Genomic DNA, 25,282 nt, shown 5'->3' on the forward strand with positions numbered 1-25,282 from the left:
TACCGCAACAATGGTTCGTGTGCGTCCCGTTCCAGTGACATTGATGGGCCATCGAATGTCCTTTTAATTGGTGTTATATTTCTGATTTCACTGCCGTTAAACCGAAGTTCATCGGGGTTAAAGAATTGAGCACGCTGAAAACCCCCACGCTTTGATACACTTGTTATACTCTGACGATGTTTAAAAAAAAGTATGTTTTTGGTGGAACACATGAGTCAAAATAGGGTGACTGAATACTTGTTTCTCTACCAGATGGGTTGCCCAGCAATGGATTAAAAGAATTGCTAGAGTACCCTTTAAGGGCAAGTATTCAATAGCAAACACCTAAACGCCAATGTTTACGTACCAAATTGATCAACCCAGTATGATGAGCCTTCAGCCACCCGACGGCTAACGGGCGAGCACTAAGCATTGCCTCCGAAATTCATTTAAGCAACACATGCCTCTGTTAAATGCTTTCACTTCCAATAAATACCACATGTGCCCGCCTGTTCCATAAACCGCCCATCCCGTACACTCCTTCCCCTGGACGGCGTCTTTTTTAAACAGACATATGTCGTCCTTTGCGGCTTTGCGGTGCCGATAAATTTAGCACCATGACAGAGTGGAACGATGCAAGTTTTCCCAATTCTAGCCATCCTGGCCCGTCGTCGGTTCCTCGGGAGGAGCGGCGTCGGTGCAAAAGTTTTTGGCGCTAAAATTTTAGCATAAATTACACGCTTTTGCAGCTTATTTTGTTGCTGTAGCAAGGTCTGCTCTTTGCCGTTCGACGCAGGGAATTATGCCCTGGAAGCGCTGTGCATTTTGTGGGGGTTTGTTTACGGACGCTGAACTCGATTGAATTTCCCATGAGCGCTTAGAAAAGCAGAGTTTGTTCTCGTTCAAGATAATGGTAAAAGCAGCTTCAAGATGACAAAAAAAAAGATTACATCAACGCTTGCAGCTCGAGGAACATTGCCAGACAAGAAGACAGTAACAAGGTGGCGATGAGAGTTATTTTGAGGTGCTTTGGAGAGGTGCCTTTTAGAGAACTTAGAATTTTAAATACGTACCTACTACTTCATGTGCAGGATGCATCTGCGAAGACCCAACTTTGTTTGCAGAAACACTGTGCACACTTCTGCGTGGGTGGTTTGTCTGCGTAAGAATATATTAAGTTGAGCTGTGCCATAATTCTTCGCTCTTCTTAATGTAGGACATTTTATAGATGTGCTCAACACATTTACTCTTAATTGAAAAACATACATACGTACGAATGTACGAAATGTGTTGCAGATGTCAGCAGAAACAAACACTTGATATGCGCCCGGTTCCCGTGGAAGAGCGAGTGCGACAGCATTAAATTTGGCTTTTCTTTAATCATGCTCCCGCAGCAGATGGTGCTACATTATGACGGGTTTCTGGGTGCCGGGTCTTGCTGGACAGATTATGCAAGCTTGTGGTATTTTGCATGCTAGAAATTAATCTCTCTCGCCTCCTGACTGTGCTAGGACTGGCGAAAAATAAACAGAGCTGGAATTGAATTTCGACAGACAAATATGTTCGCACCATGGTAAAACAAGTAAGGATGTGCAGCGTGCAGAGAGTATGGACAGCAATAACTGTGGCTGATAATGAACTCTCATTACACACGGCCAAATTGATTGTACCGTCCACATTTGTGCACTCCAGGGATCATTCGAAATTCATTCCCATGGGCATTTTTTGATAAGAAGCTCCTGAAGAGGCACACCGCGAATGATCGATTAATCCGGTTCTCGGAACTCAACAGTGACGTTCAAATGCTAAGGTCAGGGACTCGAGGACACGGACCACACCGTCGAATTTGGCCGGATGATAAGAGCGCGCAGTCTTGTTTACTCGATCGAAAAAGGCACCACTGGGCGGTTGGTTAACTAGGCCGTGAAATAAATGTTAAATAAATCACCCCCGACTCGATCGCCGCCGGGCCGGGATGATGCCATTGGGGCCAACATTCCGATAGGGGCGCAAAGTTCAAAATTGGCTTAGAACAAGGCATGATCTTGTAGCTCTTCCTTGAAGCGAGTTTGTGCAAAAAGGGAAAGCAACCGGTGGCATATCCTCCGCACAACATGACTGTTTAGTAGTTAGTGCGTAGTGAGAAGGAGAGAAAAGGAAATGCTTAACCGAGAGAAGTCTACTTAGACGTCGAGCACGCGAACAGGGTAGTGAATTGTACGTCATTAAATTAACTATGCACCATTTGCACTATCAACATGCCACACGCCCCAAAAATACCTTCCATCCAGCGCTTTCTCCCCCTGTACCCCTGCCTTCCCGCGAACTTCAAATTCGAACTAAAAAAGCAAAACCCTGGCTGTTCACTATCGAAGATCCATTAGGCAAAAACTTTTTGCCCCCAGGAGGAGTCGGTTGGCTGACCCTAACCTTACTTTACGACGGCGTTTTGATTGGCCATAAATAAAACCTCCCAAACGGAGTGAGATAATTTGTACGGTGAGCATTGATTTAATAGATACAATTATCGGTCCGATTGCGAGGTGCAGACGTCCTGCGGGGAAAGGCAACATCAGGTCTAAGTGGCGTCCATTAATGCTACGTTGGTGGCGATTTGATGTATTTATTTATTTTTTCGCTTCAGCTAACGTTTGTAGATAGAGAGCCTCACGTCGGTAAGTCGGTTTCGGGTGGACGATTTTTCGACCGTCAGTGTTTGGTTTGCTGAATTGATTGTATGTTTTGAACGTGAAGTAGCTCATTGCAAATGGAAGCGATTTGTCGACGGAATGGACGGTTCGAATTAATGCGAAACGGTACATAACGATACAACTGAACTGGAGCTGTATCTGTAAATTAATTTTTGCTCCTTATTAGTTCGGTGCGGCTGTAATACAAAAGCATCTCCCAAAATAACTGCCAGCTACAGCTTGTAGTACTACAGTTGATAATGAAACGATAAAACCACAGACCGAAATGGCATTCTGATAAAGGCGCTTATCCGATCTGTTGTCCGTTCGGTAAGCGGTAAAGCAATGCAAAAATCCCGTGTCACACAAGTACTCCGATCCGGACCGATCGGTGATTTACGATAAGTAATAAAGGATAATTAAAGCAAAATGTGCTCCATCAAGTACAGTTGTAAAGGCACACACCATTATCCTCGCATTTGCGAAGCGCGTTCGCTAAAATATTATCTGATGAAATGCTGTCGCACCGTATCCGTTGCTCGGCTGCCAACGGATCGCCCATCGAACGGTTCGGTATTTGTGTGAGCGGTGTGTGCGGTTCAATGATGAATGATCCGCGCTGGCCCGGGCAATGTGGAATCATAATTTAGCCAAAATTATTCAAATCACAATCAACCTCTTCAAATTGTTGCGCGCCATGGTCGGTGCGTGTGTGTGGTACCGCTTGGGTAACCGGGGATAGGACATGACGCGAGATGACGAATTAGGGCGAGGATGGTGGGTGGCGGAGTGTACGATGCCACCCACTAACCATCACGATACGTGGCCGCCTCTGCGGTGGAGCGAATGTGTCGTTTGGATGTGTTTTTTGAGGCACCATTTTCGGTTGGTTGTGCCAAATTGCGCTGGCTCTAGTGGTTGGTGATTTAACCCTTGCGGGTCAATAGCCCAATGTGACTTTGGGAGTGTGCTTAACACTAACTAGGTGGAAAGTTCGTGGGTTCTTCGATAATTGTGTACGGTTTGTACATCCAAATAAAAGCTATCCTTTTTATAGCGCGTTTCCTGCTGGTCCACAGAGTGCTCGACAAGTTTGAATAATATGGGCTGTTTGATATAACGGATTTACAGGTTTCAATAGTTCGAATTTTAAGTATTGGAAATTGGACAAGGCCAACATTGACGAGAATTACGAGTTCTACGTTCTGGTTTCGATGATTTATTCTCACGATAATAAAATCGGACGGCTCAGTCCTAGACCATCCAACACAAAAATAATGAACATTGACATATATTTCTCTGCTGAAGAATTCCCCCCCAAAAGGACATCAAATGCTTGGGTCATTGAAGGGTTAATATTTTCCCGGCGATTGTTCGAAAGGATTAGGTGCACCATCGAACGATCGGCGGCAACGACAATTTATATCGAACCAGCACTGAATCAAATCGCAGGATACCCACACACACTCACACAAAAAACCCTTCGGTCATTACGAACCCTTTACTATCTTGCGGGTTCCTCCCCCGGTTCACTGTTGCATTTGTCATAATAACAACGATTATTGTTTATTGCTGCACTGCACTGAGCGCGGGAGGTTGACAAAGCATAAACGGATTTGCCGTATCCCTCCACTCCAATCTGTGGGTAATTGTGTTTTTGGGCATTCGGTGGAGAAACAATCGGTCTAAACATCGGACAGCCATCCCAACAGACGGTGGGAGCGAGAGTGAGAGAGTGAAAGCGAATAAACAATTGCCAAACTTCATCCTGACGGCGCATTAAAAGCTTCGACCCATGCAATCCAATTTCGCTGCCAAAACTGGCGACTTTCACTAGGTCGTAAATCGTGTTTTAAGTTCGTAAATGCCTTGGAGGACGAGTCCTCCCTCATGCGAAATGGGAAGTAATTCTTGATCGAATAAAATTTCAAAAACCCACCATTTCGATTTGCTCCATGCCAGTGAAATGAAGGGCGCATGTTGCTGCGATTGAAGAGCTGAGAGTTAGAATGTGTATCGCCCGTAGTTCGCCCCCGAAAACAATAAACTTTAACTTCATTCCACTCCTGTGCTGTGTGTCATTCCACTCTGGTGGAAGCATGGCCGATAACACACAATGATCGCGAATGATGTTTAGGGCTTTTTTTTGTTGCTTTAAATGTAGAGGCTCGGTAAGGATTTATAGGCGAAATTTCGTTTCGTTACGTTTTTGTTGTGCAAGTTTGATTCGTTCCGATTTCCCTCATACGGTTCCGGTTGGACGAACTGAGAAAGGCGTAGTTGACGAAGCAACGAGTCAACAATCTGTTTGCCATATAAGATAGGGAAATGCATGGGCGGGAAAGGAAAACTGTCCTTTCAGTTGCAGTCATACACAGTTTGCAAGAAATAACATTCCAAATAGCCAAAAAGAATGGAAAAAAATTGGAATGCTCCACGATGCGGCATTCTCGAGGACCTCCAAACGTCACTGCCCCCAAAATCATGGCCCGATATTGATTTGAATTTGATAGCTTGTACAGTGTTTATTTATGAGACATCCCCCCCCCCCCCCTCTCCCATGTGAAGTTCTTCCGGTTCCACCCCCTGTCCTGTTTGGTATTCTTCCTCGCCCCTCGCGAATGGGGATGAATTTCGGAATGATTTACTGGCGCTCGTGTGCGTGCCTAGGATTTTTACTTTTAGCGTTTGTTGATTGGTTCCGAACCGCGAACTCACTCACCCAGCGCCGGTGGTTCTCGATTTGTGGGGAATCGTTTATCACTCTGGGTGGGGTTGGGAACTGTGGGACGAACTGTGTGCTTCTTTTTTTTTCAGGTCGCTGATTTTAGGATTAGATTTATCGACGGTTGTTCGGCGGCCGTGGAATTGAGTTGGGGACTGGTTGTTTTTTGTTTGTATTCGTTAGCGAAAAACCACATGCTTTGGTGCATCGATAACAATTTATTTCGGTTGATTTGCTTCACGGTTATGGGACGGGGGACAATGGGGGAAGTCTACTTTTTGGGAGGACATCATGTCATGACCCTTTATGTTTGGATTTGTGGTCTCCAACGAGTAGTACATAATTTGTTTCAATCGCGCAGATAGCACTGACTGACTGCTGTACAGAGAGCGATATGCGAGCGTCCCCAAAGTGACGGTTCCAGCAGGGATGAACGATCACAAAACGGGATATTAAATAGACATGCGGTGCTTGTTTAGAGAGATCAATAGATTAGAAATAAACAATAAAACGAGATGCGCAATGCGATACGGGATCTATTGCAAAATGGGTCAATTTGAATGAATAATCAAATGGAGATGAGATGCCTTGTGCCTGTTTTGTGTTTAATAATCAACTTTATTGCCAGGTTTATCAACGTAAACTAATTTCTGACATTTTTCCCCCATTTCATTGCAGATTCTGTTTAATGCTTGTTGCTGCACTGTTCACCAGGTGGTAGTAATGTCTTAACAATCGCTGGACGATTTGCAAGTTGACGTCAATGTAGTTGGCATAGAGAGAACTCATTCGATAAGGAATTGAAATAACTTGAAGGAAAAATGGCTAAACACTGTGCTACGAGATGAGTTTGTGAAGTCATCCAAAACAAGCTGATTCTGGTGATAAAAACTGCAGCTGAGTCCCGAAACATCGCATCCAGGAATATTAGAAGAAAAATACACACAGCGACACAATCACACACCTGCAGTAAAATACTATATTGTGATAAACGTATTAAAAAAAGGATATTCAAATTCTGATTCGTACGTGTGGAGGTGGCGCAATATTTCCTTCCTCGTCAAGCTTCAATACAGCGCACCTAACTGCACAATGCAAGAAAATAGCGTAACGGCGGTTCCGGTGTCGGCGGTGACGGCATCCGGATTGGGCACAATCGGCACCAGTGCCGGAAGCACCGGTGCTGGCGTGGTCGGAAACACAGTGAACAGTGGCAGCAACAGCAATGGCAGTACCGGCAGTACGAGCAACAACGGTGCTGGCAGTGGGCCAATCACGGCCTCCACAGGCTCCGGCAGTTCGACCATCTCACCACACGGCCTCAGCGACATCGATCAGGCACAATTCGAGGCTGACAAGCGGGCGGTCTACAAGTGAGTAGAACTATTGCTATTGCCGTTTCTATTGTGTTTGTGTGGTGGGACGACTTTGACTTTGGGAAAGACCATGCTTTTGAACACTTGCATGTCTACTGCATCTTGGCATTAAATTGGAATGATGTCATCTTCAGGACATCAGCGAGACGAAAACAGAAAGAATGCAAGGCAGCAACAGTTTATTTCCTTATAATATGAAATATATTAACAATAGCTTCTTGCCCACCCTCTGAATCGAATAGAAAGGATGATTTGATTAAAAGCAATTTCTTTCATGAAGATATTCTCGGGATAATTCTCAAACTGACTATAATTTTAATGTGAAGACTTCTGGCACTATTGGACGGATGGACGGACGGACGGACGGACGGACGAAATGCTGCTAAGCGTCATAACTCAAACTATTCCTTAAATCAGTCTAAAGTTTTTATGCAATAGTTGGTAAATCTTCAGGAGATCAAAGCATCAAACGCCGGCCTGTACAACATCAAAGACTTCAAAAAAGATAGTCGACCAAACCAAACCAAATTTATTGTACTGATTATGGTTTACTTTCTTTCTTTAATCATTTGAAATTTCGTATCGCTATTAGTTCTTATGATGAATATAACTCCGATAACGGCACGTTAAAGTGTATAGCCTCTTGAACAGACGTTCTTCAGCTAACGAATGCGAGATGTGCTCCTCAATGGCGAATGATACAATGCTTTGGAATTTGAAGCAGCGAAACTAACAAAGGCCAAACATTAGCGTGGCGAAGTATAACTTACAGCGACCACCGCCGGCACTGCAATATTCGTCAATATACTAAAAATAATCAAATGCAGCTAACGCGAAACAAATGCTGAAACCCCTCGAACAAGAATGAAACTACACGGTTGGAAAAAGTCGTACACAGATGGAAATGCTAATAGGAGCAAGACAATCGGGGTCGTCTGTGGCGACGGTTTCCACCAACCTGCAATCGACCGCTTTCGTCTACGGTCCAACGCTAACCGAGCTGTTACACACATATGGTTTTGTGAAAATGCATCTCAAAGACGTGATCGACCACCGTTGCTACGTGAGCGATCCGATGACCGGCACTTGAGAGTCAAATCCGGAGGAAAAGAACACATTTTACCATAACACCTCCTCCATCACTACCGCGCATATCCGCTCGGAGATGACGCTCCGGTGTTTGGGCCATACTCTCGGATACATTCCCACCGTTCGATCCGGGAACGAACTGGCATTTGAATGCAGCCCTTTCGAAGTGGCACGATTTGCATACGGATACGATTGACCGGGATGGGTGGAAATGTTTGAGAGGTTCACCCGCCTTCGCTCCTACAATGTATTATGCACATTGTAAAATTGTCCCGGTCCCGGTCGCTGCTCGTTTTGCATCACTTCATCGAACGGAAAATGGCCACAAATGACACGATGACAGAGTTTTCCTCTCTTGTCCGGCACACGGTGGGCACAGCAGGCAAGTTTTCTCGAAGATAGCGAAGAAAGGGAGTGGCAAGAAGAACGATTTTACGGCATATATAATAAGCAAAAGTGCATCGACGCATAATGGGACAAGGGGGGAGGGGACAAGGACGGGGGAAGGAGTCCTGGGAGCGGAATTGAAACGATAAAGAAATTTCCAATGCAAAACAAAACACGAAAGAGAAAAACGAACTGCAACGACTGCAAATGGCTTGTTGTCAGTTGGAAATGGATCTTTGACGTTTTCCGCCATCGCCTTGCCGTAAAGCGCAAGGACGAAAGGAAGGATAATCGCCTTTCGTTCCGGTTCCTCGGGCGGTTGTCGCCAGCATCACCTTGTCAGTCATTGTCACGAACTTGGAGGAAAATTGTAAAGTATATAGCATCTACGCTGCGTTATGCGATAGTAATGGCTTTATTACATGAAGGAAAATCTCCCTCAATATCTCTGGAGTGCGATAAGGGACGGTGTAGGCTATCCTTGTAAAAATTACGACTTTAGTATAAGCTTGACAGCTAAACCAAGTAACAGAGACAGAGACTAACCAAGACAGAGTAACGCTTTAACTTCGTATCCATTTTTTTCAGGATTCGATGTACTAATATAATTACTAACAGCTTAACATCATTCGTACGACCCCTTTCAGACATCCTCTGTTTTCCCTGCTGGCATTGCTGTTAGAAAAATGTGAACAAGCCACCCAGGGCTACATTCCTTCCTCGTCTTCCGCGTCTAGTCCAAACGGGTCATCCAACAATGGCACCAGTGATGGAGATAGTTTCTCCCGCGATATTCAGGTAAATCGTAGGTCTCAGCGAGCATCAACCTAACTTGGTTTAAAACGCTATGCCTTGTTTGCTCCATGCCCCCGAACCGTAGGCCTTCGTACAACTGCTGGAGAAAGAAAAGCGTCCCCTGTTAACGAACAATAGTGAGCTGGATGGACTAATGATCAAGGCACTGCAAGTGTTACGAATACACCTGCTCGAACTGGAGAAGGTACAGGAGCTGTGTCGAGATTTTTGCACACGCTACATTGCCTGCCTGCGTAGTAAGATGCAGTCGGAGAACTTGCTACGATCGGACTATGCTCTCGAGCACAACAACAATCTGTCCAACTCCAACAGTCCAATCAACAGTCCGGAACAGGTTGGTCCAAGATTTCCAAGACATTTTTAGGACAGCATTAATCAAGGCACTCCTTCTGACAATGCCTTTTAGGATCTTTCCGGGAGTGCCCAGGGCTATTACCAGAACACGGATTACCTGCAAGGAAGTGACACAAGCGAATACAGTAACATGCAAGGTAGGTTATTAGTAGAGGTCACAAGCCAGACACTGGTTCTATTGGGTTTATAATCTTCCAAGGAGGTAAGGGAGGCTTACTGAGCTGCAGTAGTCCGTGTGGTCCGGGTATTCAGACATCGAATCCACAACATTCGCTACCCCATCCAGCGTTGCAGCAGCAGCAGCAAGATCAGCACTCACTTCATCATCACCAGCAAGTGCAGACATCGTCAGCAATACAGTCACCAAACAGTGCCATCATACTGGAGAATTCGACGCTTGAAGACTTGTCACACACGGGAAACTCGCTCCCACTAGGAGGAGGTGCTGGAATGCCCGGACTTGCCGGATTGTCTTCATTGCATGACGGTACCACTGGAACTCTGCTACCTACTGATCTGACCGCAGCAGCAACCGCCGCCGCTGTGGCATTCCAGCAGCAACAGTTCCACTTACCCATCCATCCTAACACCGATACGATGCCTCTCAGCACGGTCAGATGTCCACCGGCAATTGCGCTTACCTCACCGTTAGACATATACGCCGGTCAGCTGTCACCGTGTGGGAGCTCCGATGAGCTAGATTCCGAGCTTGACTCACTCGGGGACGGTGATTCGAGTTCGAGCAAACGGCAGAAGCGTGGCATCTTGCCGAAGCATGCTACCAGCGTAATGCGCGCTTGGTTATTTCAGCATCTAGTCGTTAGTATGAATCCAACGTGCCGTTGCAATGTTTTCAACTAATTTTGATCTTTTTCTCTTTGTTCCTCCTCTTTTCTCCTGGTGCTGTCTTACCGCATGGCCTTATCTATCAGCATCCCTATCCTACTGAGGACGAAAAGCGTGCGATAGCAGCCCAAACCAATCTCACCTTGCTGCAGGTACTCTCAGAAATGATAATTCGAAATGCTGGAACTTGCTTGAAATTTGTCATGGACATTTATGTTTGTTCTGGGTGGTTTGCAGGTAAACAATTGGTTCATTAATGCCCGTCGACGTATCTTGCTACCAATGCTGGAGAATGCCTCCGACAACTCTGGGGAGTAAGATTGTGTAACTCCAAATCTTGCTGAATGCCAACCCTAGTCCACCAAAGACCCACTACAGAATGGAGTGTCAACCTCAGGTTTAAACGGCGAACTACAAAAAAAAATCTTCAACATGGAAAACTGGAAGGAAATATGTACCCAATCCGCAATACTGTTTGCAACATGCCATCATCTGTTAAAAATAGCCTAACAATCAAGTCCTAAGCTCTACGTTACCGATCGACACGGATGGTCTATTAAGGCGCACCGAAGTATGTGTTTTAGAAAACAATCCTTCTCCTTTGTTCGTCATCAAGTCACCAAGGGGCGCCTAATCATTGTTTACTAGATTTATACTGAAGCATCGTATTGTACGCGAGATTATGTTTCACAAACAAGTGTCACCGTAATCGATGTTTTACGATTAATTGAGGGGCGTTAGGAATGCGCAACAACAACAACCACTCGCGTAATTACTCGACCGTGTTGAACTGTTTCAATTTGATTTCTATTTTTAGATGAAGTATTAATAGGGGGAAAAATTGGCGTGATTTTATCCCATTTCCTTGAGGGATTTTTTCACATCCCTTCGTGGTAGGAGTGTTCTAATCAACTTGTCAGCTTGACTGTCGAGCAAACAAAAAATCCTTCCTTCGTTCACTGTTTAAAAAAAACAACATGGAATTCAAGCAGTAGAAAGCGAGCCAGTGGTCGAGTAATTGCTCCAATCAATGTGGGTAAACAGTGCCATGCCAGCTGGTGTTGGGCCGTTTGTACCAGTGGTACCGTGCCATCCGATTTGAATAGAAATGCAATTTACAAACAAATTCATCCCAATCAGAATTACCCCGCACAAGCGCACGGGAAGCGACAATCGTTACCCACGGTCGAATTTCGGTCACAGCACAGATTCCAGAGAAAAGGCCCGCCCAGTTCCTTCCGTAACCGGGTGAAGTGGGTTATTAATTAACCCGACTGCAAGCTGCTTCGCTATCCTTTCATCGGTTAATGCTATTAATGGTGAAGGTGAATGTGTGAGCGAGCGAAAAAAAAGTCACGACAGTGTGCCCAGCGAGGATACTATTCGTGCGTGCCGGTGCGCTATGATGAGGTCTGAATTGATTAATATTTATTACCTTCGTAATGAGCCTCCACCCCCGTTCGTGGTGCAAAGGACGACGGAACAGGAGACCTGTGGGTTTTATTTTTCGGGTTTCTCCCCTCCCTGGCACTGGGGTGTTGAGAAGTCTTCAAACACCCGGCATAAGGGTAACTCAATTATCGAGGATGGAGGAAATGGTACCGGGTATTCCGAAATCTGGAACCGGCAATGCGTGAACGGAAGGTGGTTTCGTGTAATGTTCGAACGCCGTTGGGAAGAAGCCGGAATTGAAATGGATTTGTGCGTTTCGGGGTTGGTTGAATGCTTCGATTATACCTTACCGGTAGCAGCATCGCGACCAGCGGACGATGTAATCGGATGACGATTACATAAATAAATATCATTTGCATACATTTTGAGGCACGCTTGTAAGCTCCCAAACTCGACAACCTGCACAGAGTGGACTGTTAGATTAAAATCCCTCAACGATGATAACCGCATGATTACGAATGATGCACTTAAAAAAGGTAGCCCGATAAAGATTTCAAACTGTTTCCTTTAAGGCGGTGCATAATTGAAAGAAAAAAGAGCACTTAAATTGCTTCCTACGAAGTTTTTCATCCCAAATGTGGAAAATAGTACTTCCAAACGAGCACGTGGAGATACTCAGCAGGGCAAGGACGAAGATAACTCATACAAAACAAACAAGCCAAGTATACGTAAATGAAACAAACACTCAATCCTGCTAGAAGAAAATGGAAATCGAAATGGAAAGATATTCTATTTAATATATATCGATGCAAACGATCGTTTGCATACACTACGAGATAAGCAAAAGAAAGTTACTTTTAAGTGTCATATTAGGTTCCGTTTTCTAAGTTTAAATTGGTGACATGAAACTACTGTGAAAGAATGAAACAAAGCAACAGATATACGTACACTAGTATACTAAGAGCAGGAAAGGAAAAATGAAACAAAACAACAAAAACTAAGCAAGTTAAACTATGTAGTAAGTATGAATCTATCGGAATCGGCGTTTCAGTAGCGGTGAATAAGGACAATTAGAAAATGCACAAGGAGAAATATACTCTGGCCGGTTCTTTCACAATCGAATTGGCGATCCATAGCGAATGGGTGTGAATGAAAAACAGCGATTCGGAAATTAACAACACGCTGATACCACGAGCAAGGAAGGACGAGTGAAGTCTGTGATAATAGATTTATTTGATTTCCATATCGCCATGAAAAGAAACGAAAGCGAGAAAAGGAATGTTGAAACAGAAAGCGGTCCCGTCAGCAATCAGCATCAGAAACCAGTACCAATACGCTCCAATCGAAGGGTGCAATGGCGTAAGAAGAGAAAGCACCCCATACAGTTGGAATAGTAGTGTTCTTGAGTTTGAAACAAAAAATCACCATTTTGTTTGATGCACTGCATTATTGGATTATCAATTTTCCCATCTCCACACAAACCTGCTGCCGTTACCGATTTGGGACAGTCCAAATGAAGTGTCCGTTGTAAAAAGAAGTGAAAATGCCAGTACTAGTACACACACTCTTAAACGATAGAATGTTCCGAAAGGAATCTTTAAGCTTAAAACAAAGAGAAGACAAGCTCGAGGTGTGAAGAATGGAACGAAAACAAAAACCAACCAGTCATCGAAGTAACTGAAGTATACCATATTTGAAATAAGCAGAAACGCAACGGCCAGTGACCCAGTATACCGAAGAAGGAAGAAAGAGCAAGAGCAAAAGTAATACAAAACAGTGAACTACAAAAGACGTAACACAAAAGAAGAAAGTAAACCAAGAATGCCAAGTGTGTAAAGCTTTTGTGTTGGAAAATTAGCGAAACAAAACTTTCGTTGTTTAGTGTATCTAGTGCAAACAACAAAACTCAACAAACGGCGAGGAAACGATGCAATTTGCTGAAGAAGGAAGAATGTGAAACTACAAAATACCATCGTCTCTGCTGCGAACCTTGTATACGTAATAGGAAACAAAAGAACAAAGAATTCATATTGTGAGTGAGGCAAACGAAATAATAGAAGATAACAAATTTACGTTATTATTTTCTAACATTAACATATATCTATATATATATATATATATATATATACATACATGAATATATTCCTAGTAGTGTAAGGTTTTTATTAACATTTCCTAATACAGTTAAGAGAATGGAAGAGAAAGCGACAAACTGTGCGCGGAAAGCAATGGAAAAGAAGGAAAACGAAAGGTACACTAATTTCCCTGTCTCGAATCGAACCGTCAACTTATTTTAACGTTTCTTTTCTCGAGCTAACAATTTACTATTTTCTTTTTCCAATGGCCACACTCAGAACACTAACTAACGTATACTAAAAAAAAACAAACAAACAAAAATGCAACCATTGTTAGCTAAATAGTAAATGGTGAAACTCATTAAACAGGCACCGTCCAAAAAAATAAGCTAAACGGTGTAAAGTTGTGGAAGAAACCCGTCACACCGAAGCATTCTTCCAAACAAACTTTTTTTCCACAACACAACTCCCATTCAACACCCGTGGTCATTCTTCCAGAATCGAGAAACAAAGATGTTACCATGTTACGTTAGCCTGTAGGTCCCACGAACCACGTGTGTAGAAAGCTTGTTGTGTTTGTCGGTGGTGTGCGTTTGGGGATGAAGGATAATCATTTGCACGTTCCTTCCCTGTTCAAAGTACCACTTTTAATTTAAATGTACCATAGTCTCATCGAAGAGAGGAAGGTGAACGGATGGACGATGAGTCCTTTTAAATCTTATTTCCATAAAGGCCATAGAAGTGAAGAGCGAAACTGACTGTTTGGTAGAACGGTTTCCTTCTCATAAGATTTCTTTTCGAAAGATCCATACATAAATCCAAAGAATAATTCACATCAGGAAGGAATTGTTTATTTGTTGATTTCAAATATCACAGCCAACACACTGATCCAGATGTTGTTTTTTGTAGAAGGATGAATGCATTTTGAAGGCCATGCAAACGCAAACACATAACTTAACGTCCGTGCCATTAAGAGAGAAGTAAAAGGGGATATGATAATTAAGAGATGAAAAAACTAGTGTAGAATAGCGATGAGAGGCAAGATTGCTGCTTGACGGTGACAACACAGAACTACCTTCAGTTAAAAAGTACGTAAAACATAACTTTAGATCTAGAGACAACAAAATGTATACCGCATAACAAAATACCTACCATGGGAACGAACCTAGAGCAACGCGCACTTTCTTCCGCTTTGGGGGAGCGTTTATGCTTGTTTTTTGCTATTTGTTTGCGCTTTATGAAAATGTACATGTAAAGGGAAACCCAATACCAACACACTACACGATTACTTTGTTTGCAAAAAAGAAAGAAAAATTTAAACGTAAAATTTAGAAAATCGGTACACAACACCCTGTTTAGCTTACACTATTTCGACAAAATAAACTAAAGCAAAGAGAGAGTAACAAACACGAAAAAGAAAGACGAAACTCAAAAGAAAAATAATAGTAACTGGGCGGGTGAAGGAAAGAAGAAAACATCGGTGTAAAAAGAAAAAAATTACAAAGAAAGATGGCATCGGCAATGCTGACTAATGCCGGAAGGAAATGGTTACCCCACAAAAACAAACAAACGAAAAGAAAATGTATACTATTATATTATTAATTGATCATTACAAAACTCAAGTGAATGCGCGAAGAAGAAAATCCCCTTCGTGTGCGCAAACGCAAGCAAACCTAGCGCAAGAAAAGCGGAACCGAACAGAAGTTGCCTCATTTAAACCCAGAAATGACAGCTGAGAATAAAACTATTTGAAATCTAAGCGGAAAGAAACCACAACGAACCGACGACGGAAATGAAAGAAATTGGTTATTGTTTGTTGGTAGAAAATAACTTATCTATTTCTTTTGCAGTCGTGCGTATTTTGACAAAACCTTAGTTGCTTTTTATGCCAGCTGATTGTATTGTGTTGGGAGTGCGTGGATAACGGACTTCAGATCGCGATTGTTCGTTTTGCGAAGTTCAATGGCGGCATGCGTGAGCTGCATTGAACAGTCGGGTGAAGCGTTTAGCGGAAGGGTGCTGATTTCACGCTCAAAAATGTGTGCCAGCCCTTCGAGCAATTCGACAAACCCGAGCGATAATGCGGCCCGTCGGATACGGTTCAGCTCCTTGTAGAAGTGTTGAGTCTTTTCGGGCAATTTCTTCGCATGTCGCAATACCTTCTGTATGTCGGACTGTAGACTTGCGTGCCGAATCCAAACGACAATAGTTTGCGAGTAGCTGCGCTTGTCTGCCTTGATGGGGAACGATGGGTTTTCGCCCTGGAAAGCGTCCTCCAGCGTGCCGAGGTAGCGAAGATCTCCCAACCACGGTACTACGTCACTGCCGGGCGGGAGCACATTCAGCATGAGGTTCCACTTTTTCTTACCATCTGCGTACGAGTAGATGAACCCGTACCAATTATCTCCCACCAAAACCAAGGCGGCCATGTTTTCTACCTTTAGAGCGCCATGCAACAGCACGCAGACCGATTCCTTGTTCACGTCCGTACCGTCCAGTCCGTGATCTTCGTGCTGATGATGTTCTGCTGCGTCCGATTTGGCGTAGAATGCCTTAATGTCGGCTTCGAGACGTTCTTCGGCGGATGAATGGCCGTGCCCGTTCTTCAATCCACCATTAGTTGACTGCTTTCCACTTTCGTTCTGGTCCGAAGCTCCAACCGTCCCGGCAACGCTGCGTGGTAGTATCAAGTGTCTGCTAACGGACATTGGAGAACCAATGTCGGACATTCGGAGAAACCCGCACACTTCCAGCCGACGTGACATCAGCTTGGTTGTCTCTGCACCCAACACATCACGTGCGATGTAAGGAAGTGGAGCTGGCCACACGGTAACGGGTTCTTCCAGCCGGAAGTATCCTCCACAGCGCAGTGTTGCTTCGAACTGTCGATAGTTGATATCGCACATTGTTCCAAAGCATTCCAACGCAGACGCTCGCGTCAGCTGCCTCACAATGTCCTCACCATCATCTCCGGTGATCGGTGACGCATCATCTCCACCCGATTCTTCATGCTTTATCTTCATGCGTGGTATAAACAATTGTCCCTTCTGGCCGCTCACTTCCAACAGCTGCATGTAAAGCTTCGTGCCACATCGAAAGGCGGAATCTGTAGACAGACTCCCGAGGCACATAAACGATAGTTTGCTTGGGTAGGAGAAACCAACCCACTGGTTTTCGCCCGGTGGCGGAATGGCGGCACTGTTGCTTCCGACCGTCACCGTTGTCTTTGACCCATCGGTCGTTGCGGCAACTGCTGCAGCAGCCGCACATGTCGCCTTGTATGTCTGTAAGTTGATAATCGTATTCTTGAGCGAACTCGGACCCATTCCCACTCCACAGTCAGTGATGAAGATGATCTGGCAGTAGTTCTGACTGCCCCAGTGCGCCTTAAACGCATTGTTCACCGCTACCAGCACATTCTCCAGACACGTCTTGTCGTAATGCTCGATCTTGTGCAATGCATTCCGGATGGAGTCGTAATCGCGCGTAAAATCCACCACCACCTCGTACAACGACGAATAGATTATCTGTCGGAAAGAAGTACAAGGTTCAGCAAATAACAAGAAAAAGGTTATACGTTCCGCCCTAGCTTTCCCTCCCTGCCATTTCCTTCGAAAGCAACTCCTCACTACACGACTGTAGAAAAAAAAGTTTTGGAGATTTGTTCTCGTATTTTAATCGATCATTGTCTGCAAATTTCTTGAGGCGTTCTGTTGGTCGCAATTGTATTGTAATAAAGAATAGTTGTATTTTTGTCTGGCGGGGTGTGTGTGCTCTGGTACATATGTGGATGTGTGTTAGTTCTGCTATAATAAGTTCCAAAAGGTAGCATTATGTACACAGGTGTTGTCCGACACGGTGCAGGATGCGGGAAGATGTTATACAAGCCTCATCCAGCTCGCCGGTCCCACCTCTACTTTACACTCTGCTGCGCCTCACGCTTGGCGTTGACCAGATCGACCAGCTCCTTCACTCGCCGCATGCAATCCTTTTTCGTCCGATTCGGTATACACTCCGCTATCCTGTCCCAGCGATCCGGACCGCACGACACCGGGTACGTCTTGATGGCTTGCTCAAGCAGGGCCTGTTCCTCCTTGCTCCAGACCCGATTCGCATCCTTCTCCTTTTTGGCGGCCGTACCACCGCCGGCGGGTTTCGTTTTCCCTTCACCAGTCACCGGGGCAGTACTATTAAGTTTATTATTGCTATCCTCCGTCGTCGTTCCGTTCACCAGCGGTTGATCCTGTTTCACAGCCTGCTTCGGTTGCTTGTTGCGATTTTCCTTGCCCTCGGCAGCGGCACCATTTTCTTCCACCGCTACATGGCCCTTCGGTCCGCCATTTACCATCGGTGAAGCGGCGACCGATTTCTTCTCTACCGCCGGCTTAGGTTTACTTTCATGTTGTCCCTTCTCCTTGGCCGCTGCTGCCTCGGTTGCCTCCTTCATGCTGATCTCCGAATTGTCGATTATCTTGAGATCCTTTTTGCTGCGTTCGAACGATTCGTACGCCTGTTGGTTAACCACCGTCTTAAGGTCACTCTTGGAGAAATCACCTGCCTGCAGTTCCTTTGCCTTGTTCAGGGCGTCCTTCGCGTAGAACCGCATATCGCCCAGTTCCGTGCCGTGCTGGTTCAGATAGTTCGCTATCACCTCCCAACGGGAAATCGTTCCGGCCGGGAATATATTCACGGCCTTTATCAGCAACTGCACGTTATCGTGTGTCCACATGGCCTTCCGATTGACCACTTTCAGTCCTGCATTGTTCGGTATCTGTGCCGTCTGCTGGGCGACGACTCGTTCCTGCTCACGCTTAGCCTCCAGCTCGTTGAGCGCTTTAACAAAAACGTCCCGTCCGCCCGTCGCTAGCTCCTTGTTGAAATCTTGCAGCTCGAGCAGCTTGAACGAATCGATCAGCTTCTCCACGCCTTCCAGATGCTTCAACCGTTCCTTCTCGTTCGTCGCAAAATAATCCTTGCCCTTGGCTGTATCGCGGAACAGTTTGCGCTCCTTCTTCAGTATACGCTTTGTCCGCTCACGCTCGATCTGTATCTGCTCGATGCGCTTCTGTTCTGCCTCGTCGGCACGCTGTTTTGCTTCTGCCGCTTCCTTAGCCGCACGTTCCTCCTCCGCCTTTTGCACCTGGTAGGCGGTCTGTTTTGCCCGCTTAGCGGCCAGTTTGCGTTCCTTTTCCTCTCGCTTGAATCGGACAACGCGTGGATCGTTATTGTACGCTAAATCCACCAGCGAACGGATCCGAGCGGATTCTTCCTTCTTGCGCTTCAACCGGATGGCTTTGTTCTGTTTCTCGATCCAACGGCGTTCCTCCCGATCCTGACCCTTCTCCTTATCCTCCTCATCGAGATAGCTGAACTCACGCCAGCTCTGGAAGTTATACCAAAAGTCGTAAAAGTGTTCCACCGCCTCGCGGGACGTATTATCGTCGCCCAGCTGGGGTGCTGATTTCCGTGATTCGTTCCAACGTGCATTGCGTCTGAACACGTCCCGGAGCGAGCCGAAGAAATCCTTTTCCACCTCGGACTGGGACGGAAGCGCATCATCAAATTCGGGATCGATAGAGTCGAAGGCACGACGGTTCTTCAGGGTGCCAAGCGTTTCGTACGCCATCGTGATGCAATGAAAATAATCATCGTCCTGCTTTACATTTTCGCCCAGCGCTTTTCGTTTGTCTGGATGGTGCTTCAACACTATCTTGCGGTACGCCCGTTTGATGTCGTCATCGGTCGCCTCAAATCTGCACAATATGGAGGAGAGAAAAACGCGTTACAAAGGCAATCGTGTACACATCGTGCAGGAATGGTGATGTATGCTTACCTCATCTTTTTCAGTCCAAGCACTGCGTAATGGTCCTGATTTTTCCAATCCTTGGGGTCCAAACTCTTCAGATAGTCGATGTCAACTTCGAACAGCTCATCAAACAGGGCTTCCGGATCGACAGCGCTGGTTGTCATGTCTTGTGCCGCATCTGCCGGCAGCACGCCGGAAGCGATCAGTTCATCCCGTGTCGGTGGGCATTTCGGTACGATTGGTTTCGTTTCGTGAAGGTATTGTAGATATTCTAAACCTTCGTTCCATTCGGTGCCCGCTGAACAGCGTCGCAGATCGTAATTAGTTCTCAGTGCAACGGTTAGCACGGCCGAAGAAGCCCGTATGCTTTTGTCACTAGCAGCTGCCATGGTGGTGCTGACGATGTACGAGGAAGCGCACTGTGTAATATGCGTCTTTCTTTTCTCTCCCGTCTTTTATGTAACACCCGACAACTAGTCCGTCGGGGGGATCGTAGGGTCGGCTTCTGGCAGCGGTTCTTTTTTGTCTTGAGCAACGACGACCAATAAGACAGTTACGAATGTTCGTCTCACTTTTTCACAGCCGCAATCCCACAAACGGGCTGCAGTACCGATACCTAACCTCAAACACGTGGGGTGATCGCACCGATGTAAACGACACACCAGACAGCTGCAACTACGGCGACGGATCGGGTTGTTTGCTGCACATTTCCTCTCTTTTAATGGTGCGCGCTGCACGGGCGACGGTTAGACCCACCTTCTTTCGACGCGTTTCAGTTAATCAGGAACACACAAATCCCCGGGCTTTTGGGTGCGAAGAGCGAAGGAATTTTTCACAGACAGAATTTACTTGACATAGCGCGGAAAACCTTCACACATAGGTAGCGCGGCTCGGTCCGTAAAACTGGTGCACACACGTGCGTTTAGAGGTGCAGGTTGAAGCTTGCAAACGACACGGTTTCGAACATGCGTTCGAACATGGGGTATCTTTTCTCAGACATTTTCGAAATGAGTCTATCTCCCTTTTTTCCTTTCGTGTAGTGCGGTACTTTCTTTCTCGCTCGCTCACGCAAACAAAGCAATGTAAACAATGCCCTGAACATCTACCAAACCTTTCTATTTATGCACTTACCAACGATACGTATTCCAAACGGGCATGCTTGGTGAGATAATCCAGCACGTAATTGATGCCCTGCACGGCCAGGTGATGATAGGTCAGCACATTATCCGATTCCACACTACCAGATCCACCGGTGCTTGATGGTTGGTTTGGGATGGGGCGCGACATCGAAAGCGACACATCCAACGCGATGATTGTAGGCATGCTGGTGATCGGAGGATTCTACTGCACGCTAGACAATTATACCCAACATTTAAAAACACTTGCAAACCACATAAAACCTCTGAATTTGAGGTGTGAATCAATGTTTATATGCGCGATATTGCTTTTGCATGTGTCAAACAATAGCTGTCAAAGCGCTGATACAACGTCAAGATCCTGTCTCCGCCATTTTTCACGCGCTGTTTGTTGTTTTTCATCAGTAGTTCCAAACAAGAAGCGTACCGCGAGGGTATTTTAAATTGAAATATTTCAGCTCATTTGTGATTCCCTCAACGAGATGCCGAAATTAAAAATCCCCAAAGAGGAAATCATTGACGAGAAGCCGGACATAGGCTTGAAAGTAAAGCAAAAGCGTAAAAATGCGCACCAGGTGCGCAAGTATTTTCAGTCCGCTGGCCCTACCAAGCAAAAGTGCACCTTCTGCGGCTGGGAAACTCGTGAAAATGCCACACGAATGGTGCAGCACATCGTGCAGCGGTGTAATGATGCGACGTCGGAAGCGCGGGACGAGATATCGGCATCGGTAGTGGATGCGGAAGAGCGTCAACTGCAGTCCTTTTTCACGTCGCACAACAAAAAGGTTGTGCATGATTTTTTCAAATCGGTGGACAACGATCGGAAGCGGCAGTGTGTGTTCTGCAAATGGACCACGATCTTGAACCTGACGCGTATGCGTTATCACATCCTGCAGATGTGCCACTATGTGCCGCCCGAGGTCAGACAAAGCTTCCTGAAGCAGGAGCACTCGGATGATTTGCAGTATGACACGTACTGCATCGTTAATGTGGATGATGGTGATAGTAAAGGGTTGCAGGTGGTGTCAAGCAGTTCGTTGGAACATTCTGATGGGGCAGTAGTTGAGGAGGTGGTGATCAACTCTGTCGATTACATTGATCAGGTGGAGCCAGTCCCGTTCTATGCAGAGGAAGGTGCAGAACAAATGTCGGAAGACCAACCGGATGATGTACCGTTGACGAAACCTGCTTCGGACGATGAAATTTTGTTGGATTTGGAAGATGACGAAAATCAAAGCGAAGAAGAGCTTGAAGACGATGGCAAGAAAAGCGAAATTCAGTTTGTTAGCATTAAAGAAGGATACTACACGGTACAGAAACGAAACGTTCTGGAAAGCTCGCCACCCGTTAAAGCCGTAAATGTAACGAAACAACGAGCCACAGAAGTGCGAGAAAATCAAACGGCCAAGCAATCCGCAAAACCTACAACACTGCGAGTTGTACCTCAAAAGAATCAGCCAAGATTGAGCGAAGAACAAATGAATACATTCAGGACGCGTTTGGCCGTGGCCAGCACACCGAAGCAAACAGTTGTGGTGAAGAAGGAACAAGACGCAACAAAATCTCCTCCTCGGAAAAGTCAGGCTGCATCGCCAAAAGAAAAGCGAGATGAAAATTCAATTCCACTGCTGCAAAAGTCGGTGACCATCATTAAGACATCACAGCAAGCAAAGCACCGCGTAGCAACGTCGACGTCTCTTCGAAATACCCCTGCACAGGTAAGTGCAGTTTTAATTTATTAAGCAAAATGTTGATTAGTTCTCTGAGTACATAATACAGATGCAAGCGGTTTAGGTTAAGCATTAAAACAACAAAAGAAAGATCCGGCTGCCCCACTGGTCTAGCCGTCCTGTCCGGTTTGCAGCAGACGTAGCGCCTTCTGGAGATTATCGATCGACGTATTCAAATCCTCGTAGTTGAGTGCACTTTCCGCCCATCGGCAGTACTTCTGCGCTTTAGTGATTTGTTCCGGTCGGAGTTGCACGCCCGCTGGTGTTATCATCCGATTCGTTTCCACCGGTGTGCCGGCCACACCTGCCACAGGTCCACCCGTGTAAGGTTGGAATCCTCCCGGTGGTTTTTCCGGTTCGCTCGGTGGGGTCGGTGCTTTTACGTTGCTGAACGGGTCTGTAGTAGTAAAATTTGTTGGGCCAACCGGTGGCGGCTGCGGTGATGCCGGAGGTCGCGGCAATGCGGCAGGAGTATTGCTCGGTCCGGGCTGAGGATCCACGTTCGGCAGAAAGGCATCCTGGTCGAATTCTTTGTCATCCTCGGTAGGCAGAGGACCCGCGACAGGTGTTTCGCCATTTTTCAGGCAGTTGTGAATGTAGGATGCTTTCCATTTGGCATACTTTCGGTTCTGTGTTACTTCTTCCGTCAGCTCACCGAATATCTGACACACATCGTAGATCATACCGGTGGTGTAAAACGCTTTAACAACGTTCTTTCCGAAGTTGCTCGCACGGTCCTGCTTGTCGGCGTACAGGAACAACTTGAGGGCGTAGTTTTCCAAGTATGCCTGAGCGGCCACATCATTCGTGATAGATTCATTGTCTGCCATCTGTGCCTTGGTCGATTCCAGCCAATCCATCAATGCCAGCAGCAGTTTTCGTTCGTCTATTCCCTGGTTTGATACCTTAAGGCCAAGCTGCAGTCCGTACAGGCGGCACCAGTAGGCGACGATTGGATCACGGTTATCATGCTCCTGAGCCGTCTTGAGATAATGCTGAATGGGCTTTAGCACGGGTGGAACGGGTGGAAAATTTGCGGCCATTGTAGGTTTCGTTCGTCCTCCTCCGTCAATACGCAAATCAGACACAACACAACACAAAATTGAAGCCAATAATAGCCCACTCGTAGCGATGAGTAATGATGCTTCGAGTTGACGTTTCTGAAAATAAGTTTGACAGTTGTATTTTTGCTTTGTTTACCGTCGATAGTCGGTATGTGCTTTCTCGTTTTTGCTTGCAGAGCGCGTTTACTACCGTAAAGAAGCGTATGGGGGAGTGAATCAGCAACAGCGCTATTGTTGTTTCGTGCGAATGATAAGCGATAGTACACCAGCGCAAGAAGAAATAGAATCGAAAAGCGGGATCTAAAGTGTCGACGCCTGCTGCGATTGCAGCGGTTGATAGGGAAACTTGTACGCGTGGCTAATCGTGACATCTAAAAAAGGTTTTCCCCAGAAGCCGTGGAAGCTCGACGAACACGGTTTTACAGCAAAATAGCAAATCTTACGATGCAGAAACATTTCCCGGCTATCATTACAACCGGCATTGCCGCCTGTTGCTTATTGGTTTCGTTCGCCATTATTGTACAGGGAAGCGATGCAGCCGTGCCGGAAGATCAAGGATCGTGCCACTCGTTCGGTGGTGGACATGTCTACCCACAGGAAGCGCCCCGATTTGTCGACCACAAGCTCCAGTACACGAAAGCCGTCATCTCGCGTCCAGCACCGGAGTTTGAAGCTACAGCCGTGGTGGATGGTGCCTTCAAGAAGATAAAACTTTCGGACTACCGTGGCAAATACTTGGTGTTCTTCTTCTATCCACTCGATTTCACCTTTGTGTGTCCGACAGAAATTCTTGCCTTTTCCGACCGGGTGAATGAGTTCAAGAAGCTAAACACGGAAGTAATTGCGGCCAGCATTGATTCTCATTTTACCCATCTCGCCTGGATCAACACACCGCGAAAGGAGGGTGGTCTCGGTACGATCAACATTCCACTGGTAAGCGACATTACGCACACCATATCCAAGGATTACGGAGTGTTTTTGGATGATCTGGGCCACACCTTGCGGTAAGCATATTCTGTTTGGAAATAGTTAAGGTTACAGTTAACATCATTATTGGAAATTCCAGTGGATTGTTCATCATCGACGATCGCGGTATCTTGAGGCAGATTACCATGAATGATTTACCGGTCGGTCGGTCAGTCGATGAGACGCTACGATTAGTGCAAGCATTCCAATACACGGATAAGCACGGAGAAGTTTGCCCTGCCGGATGGAAACCAGGCCAGGATACGGTAAACCTTTGGAGTAAAACAATAGTTTCGATTATTCAACGTATTCTAACCTGTTGTAATGCATTTTTCCAGATCGTACCGAACCCAGAAGCAAAAATTAAGTATTTCGAGAAAAATCATTGACGACGAGGGGTACAATTTATACAGATTGGATGTTATTTTCAAAATGCTAGACATTTACAAGCTCGTAAGTTGCCAACGAAAGAGATCGGCTCTGTGGATTAAGTGTACAGAAAAGTATCTCCCAGAAATGAAGTTCACATTGAATAAAGATTTTACTTAAATTCTGTACAATAGATAAACGTTTTTGTGAATAACATTTCTTATCAGGTGAAAATTTTGAACGTAATTTATTATAAGTTGCTTTAAAACAACGTAGACTGAGTGGAGGGGATACAAAAATCAAGCACAGTTTATCGATGAAACGAAACAATTATCGATTTCTACGTCTCGTTTTGGTATGGTCAAAGATGGATAAACAATCTGTTCGAGAGCATATTACAATGAGACGATACCATGTGCTGAATCGTTTTTTTTGCAACTTTTACAGCTTATTTGCGTGACTGGATAAAATTTTGATCAATT

At 45.6% G+C, this 25,282-nt stretch overlaps 5 protein-coding genes across 7 annotated transcripts in view; 2 read left to right on the top strand and 3 right to left on the bottom strand.

Moving 5' to 3' along the window:
• Positions 1 to 15,789, top strand: part of LOC128305123 (homeobox protein PKNOX1-like) — a 50,307-nt gene extending 34,518 nt beyond the window's left edge. Inside the window, exons 2-8 of one of the 2 annotated variants that reach the window (XM_053042429.1) lie at positions 6,073 to 6,767; positions 8,894 to 9,044; positions 9,127 to 9,396; positions 9,469 to 9,553; positions 9,616 to 10,235; positions 10,349 to 10,414; positions 10,500 to 15,789. In XM_053042429.1, coding sequence (XP_052898389.1) covers positions 6,487 to 6,767; positions 8,894 to 9,044; positions 9,127 to 9,396; positions 9,469 to 9,553; positions 9,616 to 10,235; positions 10,349 to 10,414; positions 10,500 to 10,580 — 1,554 coding nt within the window. In that variant the 5' untranslated portion in view covers positions 6,073 to 6,486 and the 3' untranslated portion in view covers positions 10,581 to 15,789. The remainder of the gene's footprint in view (positions 1 to 6,072; positions 6,768 to 8,893; positions 9,045 to 9,126; positions 9,397 to 9,468; positions 9,554 to 9,615; positions 10,236 to 10,348; positions 10,415 to 10,499) is intronic. The other variant, XM_053042430.1, reaches the window with a different exon arrangement.
• Positions 15,436 to 20,909, bottom strand: LOC128305122 (integrator complex subunit 14). Its single transcript, XM_053042428.1, has 2 exons — positions 20,667 to 20,909; positions 15,436 to 17,256 (listed from the first exon to the last, which is right to left on the bottom strand). Exons 1-2 carry the CDS (start codon positions 20,856 to 20,858, stop codon positions 15,613 to 15,615), a joined length of 1,836 nt encoding a protein of 611 aa, XP_052898388.1. The 5' UTR covers positions 20,859 to 20,909; the 3' UTR covers positions 15,436 to 15,612.
• Positions 17,265 to 20,416, bottom strand: LOC128305121 (dnaJ homolog subfamily C member 2). 2 transcript variants are annotated; one of them, XM_053042427.1, is made up of 3 exons: positions 19,563 to 20,416; positions 18,108 to 19,482; positions 17,265 to 17,939 (listed from the first exon to the last, which is right to left on the bottom strand). In XM_053042427.1, the coding sequence occupies exons 1-3, from the start codon at positions 19,922 to 19,924 to the stop codon at positions 17,643 to 17,645; spliced, it is 2,034 nt and encodes a 677-aa protein (XP_052898387.1). In that variant the 5' UTR covers positions 19,925 to 20,416; the 3' UTR covers positions 17,265 to 17,642. The 2 variants fall into 2 exon arrangements, with proteins under 2 accessions (XP_052898387.1, XP_052898386.1); XM_053042426.1 differs by having other exon boundaries at positions 17,265 to 19,482.
• A 187-nt stretch (positions 20,910 to 21,096) lies between the features above and the next one.
• On the top strand, positions 21,097 to 24,983 carry LOC128300154 (uncharacterized). The gene is made up of 4 exons (XM_053036119.1): positions 21,097 to 22,389; positions 23,991 to 24,469; positions 24,532 to 24,697; positions 24,770 to 24,983. Exons 1-4 carry the CDS (start codon positions 21,154 to 21,156, stop codon positions 24,818 to 24,820), a joined length of 1,932 nt encoding a protein of 643 aa, XP_052892079.1. The 5' UTR covers positions 21,097 to 21,153; the 3' UTR covers positions 24,821 to 24,983.
• Positions 22,366 to 23,556, bottom strand: LOC128300155 (vacuolar protein sorting-associated protein VTA1 homolog). The gene has a single exon (XM_053036120.1). The coding sequence runs from the start codon at positions 23,442 to 23,444 to the stop codon at positions 22,512 to 22,514; it is 933 nt and encodes a 310-aa protein (XP_052892080.1). The 5' UTR covers positions 23,445 to 23,556; the 3' UTR covers positions 22,366 to 22,511.
• Positions 24,984 to 25,282: the final 299 nt, after the last annotated feature.

This window comes from Anopheles moucheti, chromosome 3 (assembly GCF_943734755.1).
Source record: "Anopheles moucheti chromosome 3, idAnoMoucSN_F20_07, whole genome shotgun sequence".
NCBI classification, from domain to species: Eukaryota; Metazoa; Arthropoda; class Insecta; order Diptera; family Culicidae; genus Anopheles; species Anopheles moucheti.

Bases quoted from the DNA above. Each gene is read 5' to 3' on its own strand.
- LOC128300154 (XM_053036119.1), top strand. From the start codon at position 21,154: ATGCCGAAATTAAAAATCCCCAAAGAGGAAATCATTGACGAGAAGCCG. The intron at 22,390-23,990 runs GTAAGTGCAGTT...ATTATTGTACAG, and splicing joins TTCGAAATACCCCTGCACAG to GGAAGCGATGCAGCCGTGCC. The intron at 24,470-24,531 runs GTAAGCATATTC...TGGAAATTCCAG, and splicing joins GATCTGGGCCACACCTTGCG to TGGATTGTTCATCATCGACG.
- LOC128305122 (XM_053042428.1), bottom strand. From the start codon at position 20,858: ATGCCTACAATCATCGCGTTGGATGTGTCGCTTTCGATGTCGCGCCCC. The intron at 17,257-20,666 runs GTAAGTGCATAA...TCTTTCCGACAG, and splicing joins GTTTGGAATACGTATCGTTG to ATAATCTATTCGTCGTTGTA.
- LOC128300155 (XM_053036120.1), bottom strand. From the start codon at position 23,444: ATGGCCGCAAATTTTCCACCCGTTCCACCCGTGCTAAAGCCCATTCAG.
- LOC128305121 (XM_053042426.1), bottom strand. From the start codon at position 19,924: ATGGCAGCTGCTAGTGACAAAAGCATACGGGCTTCTTCGGCCGTGCTA. The intron at 19,483-19,562 runs GTAAGCATACAT...CATATTGTGCAG, and splicing joins CTTGGACTGAAAAAGATGAG to ATTTGAGGCGACCGATGACG.